We start from the raw sequence: 22499 nt of genomic DNA, 5'->3' as shown, positions 1-22499 counted from the left end.
CGATTGGCACAGGACAGAGCAGAGTTTAGGGCTGTTGTACATAGGGTCGCTATGAGTCGCAAGCGACTCGACGGCACATAACAACAACATAATGATTATTTTCACACTGTTCTCACATGATGTCATTCACTAAAAAATATGTAAATGTGTGTGTGTACACATTCAGGTGTGTGTGTATTTTACCTCATTTATTTCATCAAAACACAGCCCTAAGAAACTTAACTGTCTTGACTACACTTATTTTACTTATTTACCTTTTTGCATCCTTGTTTACCTTTTCATTTTGCACTCAGATTTGTCTTTGCTTCCGTTTTCTTGAAGGTCTCTTTTTTCTATCTTACTAGGGTTTGTTTCTTGTAAGGTAACTGAATCCTTTGTGAAAGAAAGTAAACGTGAATAAATGAAAGTATTTAAGTGATTGGGCCTGATAATTGCTCCTTTTAAAAATATCTCGTAAAGGTGGCAAAGAATCTAAAAATACTTGCTTTTCGTTTAAGACATTAAAATGTACATTTTTAAATTTAGCCAGTTTTTTCATGAAACCTTTTACGAGAATGCTTGACAGTCTTGCTTTCACCAACAAAAAGTTGTTTTGGTTTCCTTAAAGTGCAATGAGAATTCAAAAACTCCTGAAAAGAGCTGAAGATTTGACTCATAGTTTACCCTCCAAAGGGTTCCAGTGGCTTGAATTGTGGGAGAGGAGACTGCGCATTCCTCTGCCTCAGAGCAGCTAAAGAGATTCGAACCATCCATCTTTGGGTTAACAGTACAGTTCAACAATAATGACATCCCTGGGCTCTTGGAATCTTTTCCATTATCTTTTCACATCTAACTCCGTAACAGTTTGAGCTGCTTGCTTTTATTCTTTTTAAAATATTCAGTTTTGTTTTCATAGAAACAGCTGACTTTTGTGTTCACATTTTATTTGTTCATGTAGTGCTTAAATTAATGGGCTTGTTACCTGGAGGCGTGTCAGAAGCTGTTGTGGGAGTCCTCTGTGTTGCCTGGTCTCAGCTTGAGCCCCGCCACTTCTGGGTCCTGCTTCTGCCAGAGGCGGCAGGTCCCTCTGCTCCTCCCCTCCGGGTTAGGCTCCTCCTTGGGGCTTGTAAGATGGATCTTAGCTGAAAGCAGAGAATACCAGAAGAATGTCTATCTGTTTTTCATTGATTATGCAAAGGCATTTGACTGCGTGGATCATAACAAACTGTGGCTGACTCTGAGAAGATTGGGAATCCCAGAACATTTAATCGTGCTAATGCGAAACCTTCTTTGAGCTTAAGAAATGCTGAGCGAGTTCGGCCCTTTTGATTTTCCGACTCTAGCTCCTCGCACGTTTCCTTGTAGTATTTTGCTTTGTCATTCTGTGCTGCCTTTTGGAATCTTCTGTTCAGCTCTTTAGTGTCTTGGATTCTTCCTTGTGCTTTGGCTTCTCTACGTTCCAGTGCAATCTTCAGAGTTTCTTCTGACATCCATTTTGGTCTTTTCTTCCTCTTCTGTCTTTGTAATGACCGTTTGCACTCTTCCTGGATGATACATTTAACATCCTCCCACAACTCATCTGGTCTTCGCTCATTAGTGTTCAAGGCCTCAAACCTGTTCCTGAGATGATTCTGAAATTCAGGTGGTATGAAATTAAAGTCATATTTTGGCTCCTGTGGATTCGGTTTAATTTTCCTCAGCTTCAGCTTGAACTTGCACATGAGTAGTTGGTGGTCTGTTCCACAATGAGCTCCTGGCCTAGTTTTCACAGCTGATATTGAGCTTCTCCAGCAGTTTTACAGCGGCACATAACAACAACAACAACAACAACAATGCGAAACCTATACTTGGATCAAGAGGCAGTCGTCAGAACAGAGCAGGGCAACACTGCATGGTTCAAAATTGGGAAGGGTGTACGTCAGGGATGTGTCCTATCTCCATACCTTTTCAACCTGTATACAGAGCAGATTATCTGAGAGGCGGGGTTCTATGAGGAGAAGCGTGGCATTAGGATTGGTGGACGATCTATCAACAATCTGCGTTATGCAGATGACACAACCATGCTCGCTGAAACTGAAGAGGACCTCATGCAGTTACTGCAGAGGGTCAAGGACTGCAGCCTTCAATATGGACTGAGGCTCAATGTCAAGAAGACAAAAATTCTCACCACTGGACCAATCGGTAGCATCAGGATGGATGGCGAAGAGATTGAGATTGTTCACAGCTTCAGTTTGCTCTGCTCCACGGTCAACACTGTTGTCACCAACAGTCAGGAAATCAAAAAACGTATTGCGATGGGAAAGTCTGCCGTTAGGGACCTCTCCAAAATACTCAAGAGCAACAGTGTCTCTCTGGAGACTAAGGTCCGCCTGATACAGGCCATGGTTTTTGCAATCACTTGTTATGCATCAGAGAGTTGGACAATGACTAGGGAGGATAGAAGGAGAATTGACGCCTTTGAGCTGTGGTGCTGGAGAAGAGTATTGAATGTACCATGGACTGCCAAGAAAACAAACATTCATCGTAGAGAGGATTAAACCAAGCTGCTACTTGGAGGCAAGGATTCTGGGGCTTCGTCTGACATACTTGGACATGTTGCAAGGAGAGACAGGTCTTTAGAGAGGGACATCATGCTGGGTAGAGTAGAGGGACAGTGCAGGAGGGGAAGGCCCTCTATGAGGTGGATTGATTCAGTGACTGGGGTAATCGGGATGGGTGTGTCAGAGGCAATGAGATTGGCACAGGATAGAGCACGGTTTAGGGCTGTTGTACATAGGGTCGCTATGAGTCGCAAACGACTCGACGGCACACAACAACAACAGTACTTAAATTACATAACTGTACAACTGGTATAAACAGATGTGTGAATAAGCTGAATATGAAGAGAAGTAAATCTGAGAAAAAAATTTTTAAAGCATGTTTTTCATATTTAATCATTTTATAGAGTGCTTCTGAACGCTACTGTAGTTAGGAATTTGAGAGATGATGGAATTATCAGAAGACAAATGTGAAAAATAAATTATAAAGTGTATCTTTATACAGTGGACTGCCATGTAGTACAAATAAGTGGACCACAGCAACATTCAGAAGCATGCACAGGTATCAGAAAGAGTCAGAAGAAATGATCTGGAAAACTCTACAGAAGAAATTTGTGATATTGTGGCATAACCGAATAAAAATTGAGGGGTCCTTTCTAGGAGGAAGAAATGGATATGATCATAAAAGGAATTTAATGTTTCTTTGGGCTTGATAATTGAGGACTGAACACATGAGTGTGTTGCTACTGTTATTTAAACTTATATTTATGTGTATGTTTAATTAAAAATCTTTATTTAACACTTAAGAAAAACGATAGCTTAAGTAAAAGAAAAAACCAACAAGGCCGGATATGCAGTGATTGTATATCCTACCAAAGGACTTCGTTTAATAACATCAAGAAGAGATTAGAGGAGGGGGCTTGGAATATTCTGATGACTAAAAACTTACCTATAATATGTAAATGTATATTTGTACATATTTTAAAGAGCCCCCAATTTTTACCATGATTATGCTATTCCAGGAAAAAGAAATAATAGCATAAAGTAATTTTTATAAAAGTGACTACTTTTTTCCACCCATTCTTTTTTATTACTGCTTTAAATATAGTCACAGCTTGATAATACATTGAAAATAATTACTAACTGCTAGAAATTCCTATTTTTCAGCAGGAACTTTGCCATGGTGCCACAGTGGGCATCAGCTCTGGGGTCATTTCCCCGTATCAGTCACCTGAGGAGTGTTTTGCTTTGTTTTGCTTAAATCATGAAGGTGAAAGCCCTGCCAGTCTCCTACCTGCTTTAGACTTTAATCTAGATTCATTTCTAGAAAGGCTGTTTCCCAATCCCATTAATCTTCTTTGGCCCTTTAATCTTCATTTTTCTCTAGATAGAAGTTTAACTGTTGTTACTCATCCTTTTAAAATTGAAGTGTATTTAATACACTAGTCTGATAATTTACAGTGCTTCGATAATAGGCTTCTCTTAGTTTTTAAAATATGCTATAAAATTTTTACTGTGTACAGTTGAGTCAGAACTGATTAAAATAGTTTACATTTAAAAGTAAATTTATGGTACAGACCATATTTCAGGAATATATTTTGTGCAGTATTATTATTACTGTTCTGTTTTGTTAAAATGTGAAGAATTATAATCTTTTTAATACCTAAAATTTGAGTAGTGAGTCTTTTATTATTCCCACTGATTTGAGGTTAATAAGATTTTTTTTTTTTTAATTAATGTAAAGCCAGGTATCCTTGAGTCAGTTCCTGCCTGTAGTGACCCCATGTGAGAATCAGAGTAAGACTGTGTTCCACAGGTTTTTCAGTGGCTGGTCAAAAGTAGATCTTCCAGCCTTTCTTCTAAAACACCTCTGACTGAAATTGAACTTTTAACCTGAATTTCCATTAGTTAACTGATCATGTTAAAGCATTGCACAGGGGCTCGCCACAAGTGTAGGTTATTCATAAGTCAGTCCTAGCTGATGTGAGCACAGAGTTAGTTAGCAAAGAGTTTATGGCTCTGATTTTGGTTTTATTTTATCATCTACCTCAAACGACTGGAACTACCAGAAGTACAGGCTGGGTTTAGAAGAGGCTGTGACACTAGTGATATGATTACCAATGTCGGGTGGATCTTGGCCGAAAGCAGAGAGTAGCAGAAGAATGTCTGTGTTTCATTGATTACACAAAGGCATTTCGCTATGTGGATCACAGAAAATTGGGGCTAACTTTGAGAAAAATGGGAATCCCAGAACATCTGATTGTGCTCATGCAACACCTGTGCCTGGACCACGAGGTAGTCATCAGAACAGAGCAGAGAAACACTGCATGGTTTAGAATCAGGAAAGGAATGCATCAGAGATGTATCCTTCCTCCATACCTCTTCAGTCTGTGTGCAGAACAAATCATTCAGGAGTCTGGTCTGTATGAGGAGGGATGTGGCATCAGGATCGGAGGAAGGCTGATCAACAGCCTACGTTAATGCAGATGACACAACCTTGCTGGCTGAAACCGAGCAAGACCTGAAGCTGCAGAAAGTCAAGAACTGCAGTCTTCAATATAGTTTGAAGCTCAACGTCAAGAAAACAAAGATTCTCACCACTGGACCGATTGGCAGCACCGTGATTGAGATTGTTAACAATTTCAGCTTGCACGGGTCCACAGTTAACACTCTTAGAATCAGCAGCCAGGAAATCAAAAGGTGAATTGAATTAGGAAAGTCTGCTGTCCAGGACCTCTCCAAAGTGCTAAAGTGCAAAGAATGTCTGTCTAGAGACTAAGGTGCGCCTGATCCAGGCCATGGTCTTCGCAATTACTTGCTATGCATCAGAGGACTGACAGTGAATAAGGATGACAGAAGAATTGATGCCTTTGATTATTGAGTATTGAACATATTGTGGACTGCCAAGAGAACCAACAGTTCTGTCCTGGAGAGAGTGAAACCAAGTTGCTGTCAGGAGACAAGGATTTTGAAGCTCTTTCTGACATACTTTGGGCAAGTTGCCAGGAGGAACCAGTCCTTGGAAAAGGACACCTTGTTTGGAAGGGTGGAGGGACAGCAACAGGAGAGAAAGACCCTGAATGAGATAGATTGACACCTTGATTATGGTAATGGAGGCAGGTGTGTCGGAGACAGTGAGATTGGGTCAGGATAGGACAGAGTTCAGAGCTATCGTACATAGTGTCTTTGTGAGTGGCAGGTGACTCGAGGGCACATAACAGCAACGACCACCTAAAATATGATTCTGACAAGATCAGCTATGTGGTGATAATCTGAAACAGTCTCTGTAGTTCCTAAAAGTCTTAGAGAATAACAGCCAAACTTCTTAGCCTGGTATTTAAAGGACTTCTATGGTCCAGGGAGCTCTGGTGACTTAGTGGTACGGAAATACACTATCAGCGCAAGGGTACATGGTTTAAATCCACTAGGTAGCTGCTCCCCAGGAGAAAGGTGGGCAGTATCCTCCCATGTGAGTTACTGCCCTTGAGAACCTTCTGGAGGTTCAGCTTTGAGTCAGTTCTGACAATAATATGGTCCAGTAAACCTGAGGGGAAAGCCTCAGGGAGGTGGATAAGCAAATTGGCAACACTGGTGGAATCAAACACACCAGTGATTAGGGGGATGGCACAGGACCTGACAGGATTTCATTCTCTTAGACGTAAGGTGCCACCATCATTCAGAGCCAGCTTGACACACTAATACCAACCTGAGAAGGAGACGGACAGAAGACGTGAGCCCCACCACACGTCCTAGAGTGGGAAGCTGTGAGGGCTTCGATTAGATCTCTTATTTCTGGTCACACATGAAAATATACTTAAGAACTGGGTGCCAGAGCCAAGTGTGTGGGTCCGAGGAGGGAGAGAACAGGAGGAGCGAGAATGGGGTGTGAGAGCACGTGGTCACTCTTAAGCAGTTTTTCCAGTCAGGCCAAGAAAGGCATGTTCATGAAGGGATACGCAGTCCAGACCTGTTGTTTTCTTACTGGTGGTGTGGATAGCAGCAAACTGTTACACTCTTTGAATTTGTTTCCTTATCTATAAAATGGAAGTGATGAAATTCCATAAGGGCATTGAATTAAGGAAAATAATTCTGGAAAAGTGCTTAGCCCATTACCTCACGTGTAGGAAATGTTCATAGTGGTTGGCATTCCTTCCACTGCCGGTGTGGTCCTCACCTTCTGTATAATGGTACGGAATCCCACACAGAATCCTGACTTGCCACTGCCGCTGCTTCCGTTCTTTTTCTCATTTCTCAAGGCTTACAAAGGAAACAAGCAAAACACTGTTTGTAGTGATGCCATAATAGAAGCTTACAGTTTATCACTTCTAGCTTTGATGCTGAAAGCTTTATACATAAGATTATATGTCTAACAAAGTAAATCTTTTACAGAGAAAATGGACAATTTAAAAAAACAACATAAAGTCTTGCTAATATTATTTTAGATGATAAACATATTACTGCCCTTTCTGAATTTCAATTTCTGAAACAATCCGAATGTTGACAAAATGTATCTAGTAACTACTTTTTATTTTGCTCAAGCTTCAGAGGTTCAGAGAAATGATATTCTATGGATCGCCATGGCAGGGATTCATCAGATATGGGCCCTCCTTTTGGACAGTGGCAAACTACCCAAGAAAAAGTAAGTAGCCACATCTACCTTTGGGTCAGTAATAGGTCTTCAGCTCGTTCTTTAGCCACAGAATATTACTGTGCTCCATCGAAATCACAGACCGTCCTTTCACAAAGTCATCATGCTGGCCAGCCACTGTACGAGTCAGGGTATCGTGCACTGTGCTTCTGTAACGAGCACCCAGGTTCTTGGTAGCTTCAAAGAGCAAGGGTTTGTTCACTTCAGCTCACTCGCTCAGTTTGCGGGAGAGAACGCTCCCTCCCATTCTGACGACGCCTCTGCCGTCTGGAGCTTTGCCAGTTACTGGGAAGGGAGAAGAGAAAAAGGTGGTTCTTTGGTTTTGGTTGGGGTTTTTTGGTCTTTTGTTTTTAAATACTGGTTTACTTACAAAGTTCGTATACATTGTTTTATTGTGAACTTAACAAAAGTTTATAGAAAGTTGACTTTTCATTCATTCATTGTTGTACATTTTCTTCCTTACCCACCTCAGTTCAGTTTTTTTAAAAAAAAAAAATTAATTCAGTACACACACACACACACACACAAAATAATAAAAAAAAAACTTTAAAAAAAAATTAATTCACTGTTGCATAATTTCCTCCCTCCCCTCCTCTTTCAGTCTACTTGCTTTGTCCCTCTTATTCTGGACTCTTGTTATAGAAATAATGTCCAATCATATGTTTCTTTTAAACAGTTCTTTCCTTAATCTGTTCCAATGCAGTGTTCATTGTTTTTCTCCTGTTGGTATAAAAGGTTGTTAAACTGTTTTTTTTAAAGTAACGTTATCACTTTTTACATTATATCAGCCCAAGCAGGTATGGTATGGTCACGTCTTAATTAAATAACGCTCGGTGGGTGGGGGAGGGGGGAGAAAACCAAGAAACACCAAACCAGACATTGAGAACTGGGACTATATGGGATGCATCTTGTAAGACACAGCTCAGATATCAGTAATCACCTGTTCGAATATTTGAGTACCAAACAACAAAGTGGTCACTACAGTTTTTATCATTGGATCTAAAACTGAATGCTAGCTCTGCCCTTTATCGTCAGCGGGAGCTCCGGAGAACATCTTTGAACTCAAAACCTCCTTTTCCTCGTTTACGACGTCATCCGTCATTTGAGAACAAGCACTGTGAAGAGCCCAGCATTGTGTCTTCCATCTGCAGTAAATGCTTATCATAGATCTTTGCCTCCCCTGTTGGAGATCTAAAAGAAAATGGTAGAATTTCTGCAGCGTTTCTTACATATTCTCTGTAAAGCCTTTCCCTCCTCCCTGCCGTAAGGTAGGACTGTCCAGGCTCTTCTGTGTTCTCCTATCTGGTGGAGTTGCTACGTCACTGCGCTGCTGGTTTGCTCTCTTTTCTGCCTGCCCTCTCTCACCCCCATAGTCTCACCGTCTTCTTGGCTGCGCTCACTTGTTTATGTAACTGGTTTTCCTTACTAGCCTGCCTCTTACAGGAAGGGACCATATCTTAACCTATTCTTCTATCCCTTGTTCCTAGCACAGTATCTGGTACATAATGGAGCTCAGTGAGGGTTTCCTGAATAAATAAGTGAGTGAGTGAGTGAATGAAAAGCATGACCATAAAGTCTATCCAATCCCCATAGAAAGTAAGTGCTGGTCATCTCACTGACCTTCCTCAGTAGACGAGAACAGGCATGTAAATAATCCAGATATCAGATAATCCAAATTGTGTATGTGTTTGTGTTTCTTTGGAACATTTATAAGCTGCTTTGCACTTTTTAGAGCTTCCTCTAACCAGTATTTGTTACACATACTGTATCCCACTGGTCAGTCATCTGTGCATCAGCTCACACTCTGCAACAGACAACAACAGTATGCAAAAACTTCTGCTTGTGTTATGACAATACGGTGGTTGTTCTTAAGAAGAGTTGTATCACATGAAAAATAGTGAGATTTTTAACATTTCAGTAGTCCTTTCAGTTAAGGAATTGAAACTCTTCCATATCTAAATAAGGGGAACACTTGTGTCAGTCAGAGTTCAGTTTCAGGGAAGGCTTCCAGTAGCAGTCTGCCAAACTGAACCTTGGTAGAAGAGGATTGATAGGAAAAGGAAGAGATTTTCAGGTAAGAGAGGGTACTTGTGATATTAACAGAGGCGAAGTCACATAGGGCTTCCCAAGTCCTTTTTTAAGAGGTTTAGATGTTGAATCTTTATGGAAAGGTTTTAAGCCTGGAAGTGATATTATTAATTTGTGATTTAGCAGTATTTCAAGTGGGAACCAGGGGAGATGGAGAGATATCAGTCTGGAGACTTGCTGCTATTGAAGCAAGACATGATAGTTACGCAAACAGAGGGGTTACCCCTGCGTTTTCGACCCGAGGCATTATTGGAAACAGCACAACAGCAGTGGAGGGGGCGTCAGAATGCTGGCTTCTGCAGGGAGTTACCATTTCCCTCGTTCTCTGAACCTCCTACATACAGAGCAGTTGAGTAGAAATCCTTTTCACATCTTAAGATTCCTTATAGTAATTAACTTTTGGTCTATTTATTATGTGAATTAATTAGTACATGTACTTCTCTGTCTAGGTTATTTTTATAAGTTCTTTGAGTAAGTGATCATTTTGTATACGTTCTATATTACTTTGCCTCCATCCTCTCCCTCCCACCTAACTGTGCCCTGGGACTGTAAATGTCAATATATGATTGATAGTCATTTTGGAGTTGCATGCTCTGCCATGTTTGGGCTCTGATTGTGTGGTATCCTAAGTCAGCTTCTTCCCTTCCCTCAGTACAGACAGAATACAACCCCCTGCCATAAACTAAAATTTTATAGAAGCCAAAGGTGTAAAATTTTCTTTCCATTACAAAAAAGAATTACTGGAATTCCCCTTTAAGCAGAAATTTCCCTAATGTATATACTCAGTGACATACTTTGGACATGTTGTAAGGAGAGACAGGTCCTTGGAGAGGGACATCATGCTTGGGAGGGTGGAGGGACAGCGCAGGAGGGGAAGGCCCTCTATGAGGTGGATTGATTCAGTGACTGGGGTAATTGGGATGGGTGTGTTGGAGGCAGTGCGATTGGCACAGGATAGAGCAGGGTTTAGGGCTGTTGTACATAGGGTCGTTATGAGTCGCAAACGACTCGACGACACATAACAACAACAACAACAACATATACTCAGTGTAGCTTATCCTCCAGTGAGTTTGCAAGGATGTAAAGCCCAGGGAGGAGATTGTCTGTCATTCTCCCTCAGAGCCACAGGTGGATTCCAGCTTCCAGTGACACACTACCTTTTGATTAGTAGTGCAGTTCCCTAAATGGCTACACGATCCGAGAGAAACTGATTCATACCATCATTTTCTTAAAATTGATAATGCTTGACTTACCCTTTTGAAATTAATTTTTCAGTGCCTTTGGCTAGTCTTATAAAATAAGACAGTTAATGAAAATTTAACTATCAGGAACTAGATAAGCTCTTTAATACTCTTTGAAAGACTGATACTGTAAGAAGCTAAGAAAAGGTCAAGAAACTAAAGGTGGGATTCTTAGAGCTGATCAATTGGAGGGGAAAACCCATCCCAGTGATGTTATTCTTATAATTCTGGCAGTCTCAGTTCTTGTCTAGGCTTTGAGAATGCTTTCCGTTTTATGTGTATCAACGAAAAGTAGGAAGAACCTTACTAGTGGACAAATAAGTTAATGATTGAAAAATAAGAAAAGCATGGCGATGGGGTGGGCGGGGAGAAAAGTGCAACAATGAATGAATGGAAATCCAAAATCTCTGTAAATGTTCATTAAAATTAGTAAAAAAAAAAAAATAAGAAAAGCTTTAAGGCAGACTTGAACATTTTAATAGACCAGGAACACTAAATTTTGCTTTCAATGATTTGATCATTTAATACATGTTCTTTAATAACTCAGTTGGATAAAATTATAGCACTGTTGACTATACAATGAATTTGTCCTTTTGTAGTGAGTTAAAAAAAGGGACATGCCTTCGCTTTGCTGGAAGCGGGAATGAAGAGAATCGGAACAATGCATATCCTCACAAGGCAGGTTTTGCCCAGCCGTCAGGCCTCTCCCTGGCCTCCGAGGAGCCCTGGAACTGCCTGTTTGTAGCAGATAGCGAGAGCAGTACTGTGAGAACCGTCTCGCTGAAGGATGGAGCAGTGAAGCACCTCGTCGGAGGCGAAAGAGACCCCATGGTAATGCATGTCCTAACACAGTACGCCTTGACCCTTCCAAGCTCAGACCCCAGAGAGGTGGAGAAGGAATACAGATTTAGGAGCGAGAGCACTCGGCTTCATAAATCAAAATGCAAGTCAGACCAAAGAAAATGTGCCTATAAAGAAACACAGTCATAAAGCCATCTCAGAAAAGTAAACTGACTCTGTTTGACCATATTTTAAATAATTAATGCTTTAGGAAGATGAAATATTAATTACTGGAGAGAGGAGGAGAATGTGACTCAGATATTTGTCAGAGGAGTTGGAAAAGCACCAGGCAAGCGGGCTAAACCTTCTCTGTGATGCTGTGACTAAAGCACCCACCTGAGCGTAGGTTCAAATCCTGTCATTTTCTGTCTAGTCTTTGAATCAAATTCCCAGCCCTGTTGGTGTGAAAGTCAGACTTGACTTCTTTGACTTAAATAACATACAAAATAGCCTTAATTTTTCATTTTATTCCTTAATAAAGTACTGTAAAATTTTAATAAATACCATTTCTTTTCTTTTTTAAAAAAAAATCAAAGAATTTATTTGCTTTTGGTGATATCGATGGAGTAGGAATCGACGCAAAGCTTCAGCACCCACTGGGAGTTACTTGGGACAAGAAGAGGAGTTTACTCTACGTGGCAGACTCCTATAATCACAAGGTGAGTTTAACAGAATTATTTAATGCCCTGTCCTTCGTATGTGGTATTAAAAAAAATGTGCTGAGAAATCAGTGAGAGCCTCCTATTACTGTCCCCTCTGCATTAGAGAGAACAGTCTTTGACAACTACATACAAGCAGATTCTATTCTTTTTTTGGTCCCTCCTCAACAAAGAGGTGGTGATGATAATCGGAACTGGAGAAATACTTAACAAATTCTCAGTGATTGTGGGGAAAAGTGAATTTCAGTGATGTCAAACCAAGAGAAAAGTTTACAGTGTAGAGAGAATAAAAAATTTGGTTAGAGTAAGGAAATAGAAAACTAAAGGATGGCATTTTGGAGTAGATGAAGGGATCTACAGGCTCAGATGTTTGTATAATAATGTTACAGAGCAAATTATACATGATTGATTATCTGGGAGGGGAGAAACAAACATACAATATGATTTGTAAACTTGTACACTAATCACAGTAAAAATGTTTAGTAAAAAGTGAATTTCAGTCCATTAAAGCTGCTTAGTAATGTGCTCAATAAACAAGAATCTTAATAACAGGGAAATGACTATGTTAACTAACAATGAACATTTTTGAGCTATTGCATAATTGCACTGCCTCTTAACAAATGATTTCATGTTCAGCCTAATTTCCATTTTCGTTGCTCCTACATAGTCTATTTTTATTGCATTTCTCTTTTTTTCAAAATCAGTAGAAAATAAATATTAATACTTTTCACCCAGAAGTTTAATATAATTGAAGTATAACAGAATCTTTACATTTAACAAGGCAGCAAATCTGTAGCCCTGTGTTAGATTCTCATAAATAGAAAGCTTAGTTTTGAAAATATTTCCCATTGTGAAGGACTCATTTTTATATTATACTTAATATCAAATCTCAAATTATTCCATCAACGATTGCTTCTAGCATACAAATGTTACTGGGAATTTTATATAGCTTTTAGCTCTATAAACAGGACAGAGCATAGTACTGGTAATCAGCAATTCTCTAGCTTACTTTATAATACATTCTTCTAATTACAAACATGACTCGTGTTGGTTTTCTTTTTCATTAGATTAAAGTTGTGGATCCAAAAACCAAAATGTGTTCAACATTAGCAGGAACAGGAGATGCAAGTAACATAATTGGTTCCAGTTTTACAGAATCAACTTTTAATGAACCAGGAGGCTTGTGTATTGGAGAAAATGGTCAGTTATTATATGTAGCAGACACAAATAATCATCAAATTAAAGTGATGGATTTAGAAACAAAAACAATTTCTGTGGTAAGTATTCTTAGAATATAAATTTAAAGGTTATCATTTTAAGAATGCGTTACGGGTGTCAGGTCACTGACAGGTGACTGGGGTTTAGACCATGTCAGTGGTGGAGGTGATTGATACATGTAAACAAAGTCATAGGGTAATTCCTCTGACATATACTTTGATAATTTGACCAATAGCACTACTTTCGAGATGTTGTTGTTGTTATGTGCGTCAAGTCACCTGCGACTCATAGCGACCCTATGTACAACAGCCCTAAACTCCGCTCTGACCTGTGCCAATCGCACTGTCTCCGACACTCCCATCCCAATTATCCCAGTCACTGAATCAATCCACCTCATAGAGGGCCTTCCCCTCCTGCGCCGTCCCTCCACCCTCCCAAGCATGATGTCCCTCTCTAAGGACCGGTCTCTCCTCACAACATGTCCAAAGTAAGTTAGACGGAGCCTCAGAATCCTTGCCCCCAAGGAGCCACCCGGTTTAACCCTCTCCAGGACAAATCTGTTTGTTTTCCTAGCAGTCCATGGTATTCTCAATACTCTTCTCCAGCACCACAGCTCAAAGGCATACATTATTATAATCAAAAGTTTCATCTTTGAGAGTTTGAGAAGGAAGGAGGTGGTAGAACTTTCCCACAATGGGAATATTTTTAAACATACAGTCTCAGTAATATTATGTGAGTTGGTGGTCAGTTTTTTTATTAGTCCTTTTCTATTTTGAACCCACTAACAAACAATCTAATGAAAATTTTAGAAGCAACATTTCTTAAAATACTGAAAATTAGACTGAAAGAAACTTACATGCTAAGCAGTATTTAAAGATGTGAACGTAGTCTGTAGTAGAATCTTAAAGGAGAAAAGACCAGTGCAAAATATTAACTGCTAGAGGGTTTTTTTTTTTAAATTTTAGAAATTCCTGAGATACATATTGAAAAGAAGAAGAAAAGTTCTTTTTACAGGTGTTATTTCTATTGACATACAACTCTTACGTAATGTACATGGCACCTTAACCTGCTGATAAAAATAATGAGAATGTGCATCATGTTCACTACCTTTAAATTGGTGAAGTTTTCTGCCGTTTCTAAACATACCGGACAATTAATTTGTTTCCCTCATTTGTGCTGATAATCTTTCTGCCAGATGAAATTTTTTTCCTATAACTATAACCTTGAACTAAATAACTGAACACATTTCTAGTTTAGCTAGAATAGTTGTTATGCTTCATTGACATAGAATTTTGTGTTCTACTAAAATCTAAAAAGAAACTTTTCTTTATAACAGTTTTTACTGCTTGGTCTTTAATAACAAATATTATTTCATAGCTCCCTATTGTCACTTCGGAAAATGCTGTGGTAGATGGTCCAGTCCAGCCTGACAAATGGAAGACATTACCCAAACTGCCTAAATCTGCTCCACACATCAGTCTTTCCCCAGTGACTGCTTCTCCAGGCCAGACTCTTCAGTTCCAGCTAGGATTAGGCCTCCCGTCAGGAACTAAGCTAACTGAAGGAGTATCCAGCTGCTGGTTTCTAACAGCCGAAGGTATGATTTCTAGTCTTGCATATGTAATATCCCATAAGTTCTTGGTATTTATTACAGTTATTTGCTCACATGTTGTGTGCTATTTTTATTCTGTAGCTGAACAAGATTTGAGGGTGAATATAAGGAAAAATAAATGCAGATATATCCCCACTTTGACAGTTTTGTGTTTGAGAGTCTTCCTCTGCGTGTAAGAAAACAGTGTAACTTACTCAGTTACAGATCAGTTGTTGGCACCGTTTCTTAGAATACAAATTTCTCTATACATTTTCCTGTATTCTGTCTTTGTTCTTCATTATCTTGATACCCAAAAAAAATCATGTAGAATTGAAAAGTCTGATGTGGAAAAATAAAAGTGGAGACTTCTTTTTAAGTTTCTTTTATCTTTATGTATTCCTCTCTTTGCTTCTAAATCTCCTTTAGGATTTTCATTCAATAAATATTTTCCTGTTTTAAACTAGAAGGATTAAATACTAAAGGAAAATTTCTGTAAAAAGAGCAAGGGCCATGTGGCGACAACCATAGCTGACCTTATCAACTTCTCAGAGGGAAACTGTCCCCATCAAAAGCATCAATAACACAAAACCGATTCCCATGAGGTCACACATGTCCCCCATGCTTCCATAACTCTTTCTACACATTTCAATACAAATCTTACTGCTTTGCAGCATCCAAAATCCGATGCAATAGCTTGTAGACCACACAGAACCTTACTGGGGATGTCAAAAAGTTATAGTCCAGAATACTCAAGACAGCTCCCAAAATGTGTATGCAGGAACCTCAACCTCAAGCCTCGTGGCTTGATGTTCCAGGTTCTCAATGCTGCCGATACTGGCTTCTCACCCCCAGTTGTCCAACAAAGTTCACAGTCCTGCCAGTATTTATTCCCGGCCCCTCACAGTCCCATCTCACATCAGGTCTCCACTTTGACTGTAAGTTATGCTGTCTTAGGGGTAACTAGAGCAGGAAGGGCGTCCTACATTGTCTTGCTTTCTCTTCATGGCACCAGAATATCTGTCTCTGCAGCTAGAGCTGTTCAGTTTATTGGTAAGACTATCCAGTACCCTTGTAGACTGTTGAGACTGGTCATCTTCTCGTGGAACAGCAAATAGCCAGTCCCCTTGTGGATAGGCTAACACACGTTATTTGCGTATTCCTGCCCATCTATATAGCATAGTCAGATAATGGCTAGTAAATGTCTTATTAAAAGATAAACTCAACACCAGCCCACTGATTTGGGAGCATAGTAAAGGAGCATCAAGGCTGTCCGATATTTTGAGTATAGAGGCGGTTCCTGGTTATGTGTGATAGCCGTTCCCAACTGTGTCTTTAAGGATTGTAGGGAAGTCAGAGTAAGTGCTTACAGTCCTTATCCAGCCTTACTGTGGACAGTGCAGGAAAGGCTTGAAGCCGTTTCAGTGCTTTAGAAGCTGCTTGTGCCGCAAATGAAGGTGATTGTGATTGTGTTGGTGAGTCATTTCAAAATTAGGACAGATATACATAAAATTAAAGGCCAGGTAGGAGTGCTCCTAAAAGTCAGACATTGATAACCTGGAGACGACACTGCTGGTATGATGAGGGCTGTTTGTGTGAGATAGTTCATTAAGACTAGCAAGTGTTGTCCTGTGCAAAACAACAAAAATTTTTCTTTTTTACCCCAATTGTTAATGTTTTGCTTAAGACACAGCTTTGTTTTATCTCAAAGAGTTAAATGTTCATGGAACCCTTTAAGGTCATTTCTTTCCAGCCAGCCTCATTCAGTCATAATTTCCTCCATTTGCCACTGGCCAAGTCCACCACCTGGGTCAGACTACTGTAAGTCTCAGAATAATCATGGAAATTAGAACTGAGAAGCATCAAGGCACCGTCTATTCTAACTCCCTTATTTTATAAATATGGAAATTAATGGCTCAGAGAGATGAAACGATTTGCCTAAGGGCACATATTGAGTTAGTTCGGAAATTGCAATTGGTCAGTTCTCCTGCTTCTTACCTACTGCTGTTTCCATTATTTGCTATTCTAGCTCAGACTGGTTCCAGGGGCATAAACCCTAGAAGCGAAATTAATATTTTTAAAAAGACCTGCAAAACTCGAAGCCACCAGTTTACACATTTGAACGTAGTGACGAAATCACATTGTTAAAAAAGTTCCTGAGTACTTACTGTCAATTCTGGGATGTTTCGCATCATGGTTGTGGAGTCTATGTAGTGATGGATCTGTCCTGAAGCATAATGCAATCATTGGTATGACAATATCCCACATACAGGCAAGACCTGTTAGTGTAACAGTTATTCAGATATGGGCACCACCCGCTAAAGGCAGAGATAGAGAAATGTAGGATTTCTACTGAATTCTCCAGCCAGTTCTGACACTGGTTAAATGTGAACTAACTCAAGATGTAGTAATAATAATAATAGGTAACTGGAATGCACAAGTTGGAAACAAAAAAGAAATTGATAAATAGGTCCTTGGAGAATATGCATTAATCACATTGACTTCATTTGTGGAAAGAGATGGTAGAGAACCACGATATGAAAAGAAAAGGAGAAGCTAGGGAAACTGACTCTTTTTTAAGGAGTTCAGATCCAAAGATTGAAGAGAAGATGGAGTAGTTTCTAGAGGGGAAGGAAAGAGGAGAGAGAGCATATTTAATATATTGATGGAGAAAAGAACTAATGATACAGAAAGGGCATTGGGCAGTAGTATCTTTAAGGATGTGAAAGAGAGTGGGATCAAGTGCACAAGTGGTTAGCCTTTGCCAGGAGTGTGGATGTTTCCATAGTAAGAGAAGGCCCAGTGTACGGCCCACAGGCTTGGATGGGTAACTGTGAACTACGTGGTTCTACTTTCTTGGTAAAGCAAGGCCTTTAGCTGGGAGTGCGTGAGAGAGGTGAGAGGTTTGAGAGATTTGAAGAGAAGTACAGGAGACACTGAGGAGAGTAGGAAAATACAGTGTATTTTCTGACTAGCCTTAGAATCCACTTGTGTTTAGCTGTTGTGAATTTTGTGTCTGTTTTTCTCTGGCTGAGGTTAGCCACAAGAGTGCAGGTGTCATGAGAGAGTGTTTAGGGACTAAATAGTGCTAATTAGCCCGGCTGTTAAAAAGCTGGTTATCCTTCTCTTTTTACAGTAGTGGTCTTATGCATTTGTTGTCTTTATGAGACTGCATTAGTACACTCAGCATAATGTTCTCCAGCCTCTCCCAAGTTACGTAGTTTTTAAAACTCATTTCTCCTGAGTGCTGCATAGTATTCCATTGTGTGAACGAACCACAGTTTCTCAATACAGGAACTCGGCGGTAGGGGCAGTGAAGGGGTGAGGCTATGTAGGTGTGAAATCACAGGGTTGCACAGTTTGGGGGTGGAGGGGAGAAGCAAATGGGAAGGATCCAGGCAAAAAAGGTAAGGATGGGGCAGGTCCAATGGTGATTGAGTTTATAAAATATAATGTATGAGAATGATTGTATGAAATACAATGTGAATGAAGAATAGTGTGAAACACAATATATAAACTTTGCAAGCGAATCAGTTTTTTTTTTTTTAAAAAAAGGCCAGATTATCTATCTCATTAGCTCTTTGAAGTCCTGAACCAGTGTTAATAGTGCTTATACTACTCTACTGCCTTCCAACAGAACTGTGATCAATGTCATAGATACTGTCCTAAGGAATTCTTTCTGTTTTCCATTGGAGAGAACATTTCGGGGGGGAGAGGGAATGAATTCTCTTGCTTGAACTAACCTAGTAAATATAAGCATTTTCCCTCACTTAATACATTCTTTAGTTTGTCATCACTATTTGTTTTCTTAAATCACATCTACCAAATGTTTTCAAGATCTTTACTGATGTTCATCTCCTTCCAGAAGTATCATTAATAATTGATTTACCAGTTACTAACCTTCAGCGGTATTTTCTCTAGAAATGCCAAAGGCCACATTTGAGCTTTATTACTTGCTTCATGCAAGAAAGGAAATGCCAGAAGTATACTTTAAAAATATGCTACACAGACTAGGAGCAGCTTTGCTGCCACAGCCCCTCATCCCCTGAAAATCTATGCCTGAGCCAAGTTTGTCTCCACCCCTCCCCTGGTCAGGAGGCCTCTCAGCTGGAGAGCCATCCATTGTCTGCAGTGGTCCTGAAGCAACCAGAGGCACTGCTTGACAGCCCCATGTTCCTTGATTTCATTTATCCCAAGTCGCAACTTCCAAACCAGCACTATCTCCAGGGATATTGACACAGCAGCCAAGTTCATTGGGGCTGGGGCTGCCGCGGTCCGAGTGGCTGGCTCTGGAGCTGGGATTGGGGACTGTGTTTGAGAGCCTCATCATTGGTTACGCCAGGAATCCTCCTCTGAAGCAGTAGCTCTTCTCCTCCGCTGTTCTGGGCTTTGCCCTCTCACAGGCCACGGGGCTCTTCTGCCTGATGGTGGCCTTTCTGATCCTCTTCGCCTTGTGAAGGAGCTGTCTCCACCTCCCATGGTTGGCTGGTTGGTTTTCTCCCCCCGTGTCTCGTCTACTCTATGTATGTTCCTTGCCCTGTAACTCTCCAGGCAGCCTGGGGAAAGTGATTGGCTCAGGGTTTGACTGAGGAAAGATAAATAAATACTGTTAATAAGATTAAAAAAAAAATACGCTACACAGATCTGAAGCTCAGAAGCTCACACTCATTGCCATCAAGTCAGAATCATCTCCTGGCTTACCCTGCAGCGGGTTCGCAAGGCTGGAGAGCGCTAGGAGGGAGATTGCGTGTCACCCTCCCGCACAGCCCCTGGTGGATTCTGGCCCCGGGGCTCACTGGCAGCGCCCTGCTACCAGGCGGGGGTAGAAGAGCAGATTGCTGGAGGCTCGGTGCCTGTGCTCAGGATGTGGGCACCACCCATGTTCACTGACTTTAACCTGAAAACCCTGGCCGCTTGACTGAAGTTTCACAATATTCACTTACTGTAAATTAGGTAAAGACTTTATGTATGAATTACAATGTGAGCTCGCTCTTTATTTCAAGGTTATATTAAATATACATTCATTAAAATCATCATTCATTGATAAAGAATCAGTAGATTGTTTAGCTTAGAATATTGCTTTCTAATCCCTGTAATAGAGCAGACCGTGATTTTGATGTAGGCTATCAGTGATCCAGAACTTCTCAGCTGTGACGTCTCAGCCCTGATGGTCTTCCTCTGCTCTAGTCTCCGCGCTCTTTCCCACATTCTCACTCTTCCGTTTCCTCCCCAGCTCACCCGTCCTCCTGCCCTCTCACATACTTTCCTGTTGCACATTTCTAAAATCTAGCCTTTCTCCCTTCTACCTTGGTACATTCTCAATTATAGCCGTTGTTGTCCTGCAGCTACCAACCAGGCATCCAAGCCAGGGCAACAGGTGTTTGTAGATGTAAACTCTGACGTTGAGGCTTTTATCTGTTTCATAAAGTGATCTATATTTTCACGTGACCCACTGTACTCCTTTCTAAAATTTAATAGATGCTTTTTAATCTCAGGGATTAAGTATCTGCTCATATTTGCAAAACTCTATTTTAGTAGAAAAAAAGAATGTAAATTACTGTAGAGTGTTCTAACAGTAAAGATATGATAATTTCAATAAAAATTAGTAGACAGGCTACTTCTCATTGGTGACTATTCTGTCCCATTTATACTATACTGAAGTCTTTTGTGCAAAGCGTAATGCCTGTTACAGCATCTATTGATGGACTGAATTTGCTCTTCAAAAGATATTTCTAGTTTCCTGCTTGTTATCTTACATAGTCTTAATGTTGTTATATGCCGTCTAGTCGTTTGCGACTCATAGCGACCCTACGTACAACAGCCCTAAACTCTGCTCTGTCCTGTGCCAGTCGCATTGCCTCTGACACACCCATCCTGATTACCCCAGTCACTGAATCAATCCACCTCATAGAGGGTCTTCTCTTCCTGCGCAGCCCCTCCACCCTCCCAAGCATGATGTCCCTCTCCAAGGACCTGCCCCTCCTTGCAACATGCCCAAAGTATGTCAGACGAAGCCCCAGAATCCTTGCCTCCAAGGAGTAGCCTTGGTTTAACCCTCTCCAGGAAGAATCTGTTTGTTTTCTTGGCAGTCCATAGTCTTAATATCTCTCTCTCTCTTTTTTTTTTTAGGTAATGAATGGCTTTTTCAAGGACAGACACCATCTGGAGAAATAGAAAGCATTGCCAGTCAGCCAACCATCTCCCTGCAGATTCCTGGTGATTGTTTATCAGTTGAAGTCACTGTATCTATCCGCGTGTTTCTGTATTACTGTAGTGCAGACAGCGGTGCCTGTATGATGAAGGGGATTCTGTTCACTCAGCCTTTACGAATAACTGATGCACAGCAAGGCTGCCCAGCTCCAGTGCAGCTCCGTCATGTGTTGTAGTAAGCCCCTACCCCGTCCTCACCACCACTATAACTTCACCGTAACTTAGGGAACTCCTGGCCACCTGCTTCCCCCACGCCTCATCATCACCAAAACTTAGGAAAAGCTTGATTTCTGCCTTTATGATATCAAGAAACCCATTGCTCAGTTCTCATAACGGATGTGAAAAATAAAACTGCTCCTTTTGAACTTAACTTATTATAAGCAAATTCCTCCATTCTGGCTTTGAACCAGCTAAGTATTGATATCATTTGAACTACTGTTTTGTAATCTAAGCTACTGTGTGACACAAGACTAAAGTCTACACACAACTGTATATAGAATTACGGAATATTACCATAAGATAATTTATGGTGAATACAATACCAAATACTTTAACTGAGTTTTCCTGCCTTTATTATGCATTTGAATGTCTAAATTTCACCAACTTAACAGGCTCTAAGATCCAGTTCAGGGAGGGCTGGTGGCCTAATGGCAAGAAACTGCGCCGCACCCCCGAAGGCACGCAGTTCAAGGCCACCAGCTGCTCTGCAGGAGAAGGATGGGCAGTCTCCTCTGATGCAATTAACTGCCTCTGAAAACCCACTGGAGGGTCAGCTGTGGGTCAGAGCCACCTCTGCAGTACACAGCAACAACAGGATCCGGTTGACAGAGTGTTTAATGACACCTGCCATGCAAGGCTTGCGGTTGCTGTTAAGCTCAGATGTATGTAAGAACAACAGAATGAGACTGCATCTCTGTATAGAAAGAGTATCTGAATGGTAAATAAGAAACCTTTATCTTACTCTTTGTTCTTGTCTTTGATTTTGAAAATGCTTTTAAGAGAGAATTTTTATCTATTTTTATTATAACAATTTCTAACGTATTATTAATGCTGTCTAACAGAGTTGTTGTCAATCAAAACTGACTGAGTGGCAATGGATATTATAACTTTACAGAGAAAAAGTTGGGTATTGTAACTTTACAAAGAAAAAGTTGAAGATAAAGTCTTTCAGGATATGTAAATCTACTCAGTTTTTGGTGGTTTTTTTTTCCTGAATAGAAATAGTATGACTTTTAAGGAGAAAAGAATTTAGAGATACATTACTGCCTTTGCAATGTTCTTTAACTGAAGAATTCACTGTGATAGCTGTATCCAGTTAGAATGGGAGTGTGTTTTCTTAGTAATTTTCCGTTTATTAAGCATTGGATGCAAATTTGTGGCTTTGGTTTGGTTTGTTGCCCCCAAAAAGTTCATATAATTGACTAGGTAAAAATATAATTGTTTATTTGTATAATATATACACAGACACGTGTATGTATGTCTGTAATTTCA

At 40.3% G+C, this 22499-nt stretch overlaps 1 protein-coding gene across 1 annotated transcript in view; it reads left to right on the top strand.

The window, feature by feature from the left end:
* The window catches only part of NHLRC2 (NHL repeat containing 2), a 54533-nt gene extending 33337 nt beyond the window's left edge, over positions 1-21196 (top strand). The window contains 6 exon segments of the mRNA XM_006903636.1: positions 7056-7155; positions 11093-11324; positions 11870-11992; positions 13060-13269; positions 14588-14807; positions 20928-21196. Of these exon segments, the coding sequence (XP_006903698.1) occupies positions 7056-7155; positions 11093-11324; positions 11870-11992; positions 13060-13269; positions 14588-14807; positions 20928-21184 (1142 nt within the window). The 3' untranslated portion in view covers positions 21185-21196.
* Positions 21197-22499: the final 1303 nt, after the last annotated feature.

Source organism: Elephantulus edwardii, unplaced genomic scaffold (assembly GCF_000299155.1).
Source record: "Elephantulus edwardii isolate Elephantulus edwardi_28Jun2011 unplaced genomic scaffold, EleEdw1.0 scaffold00006, whole genome shotgun sequence".
NCBI lineage: Eukaryota > Metazoa > Chordata > Mammalia > Macroscelidea > Macroscelididae > Elephantulus > Elephantulus edwardii.
This window is presented reverse-complemented; position numbering and strand designations above follow the sequence as displayed.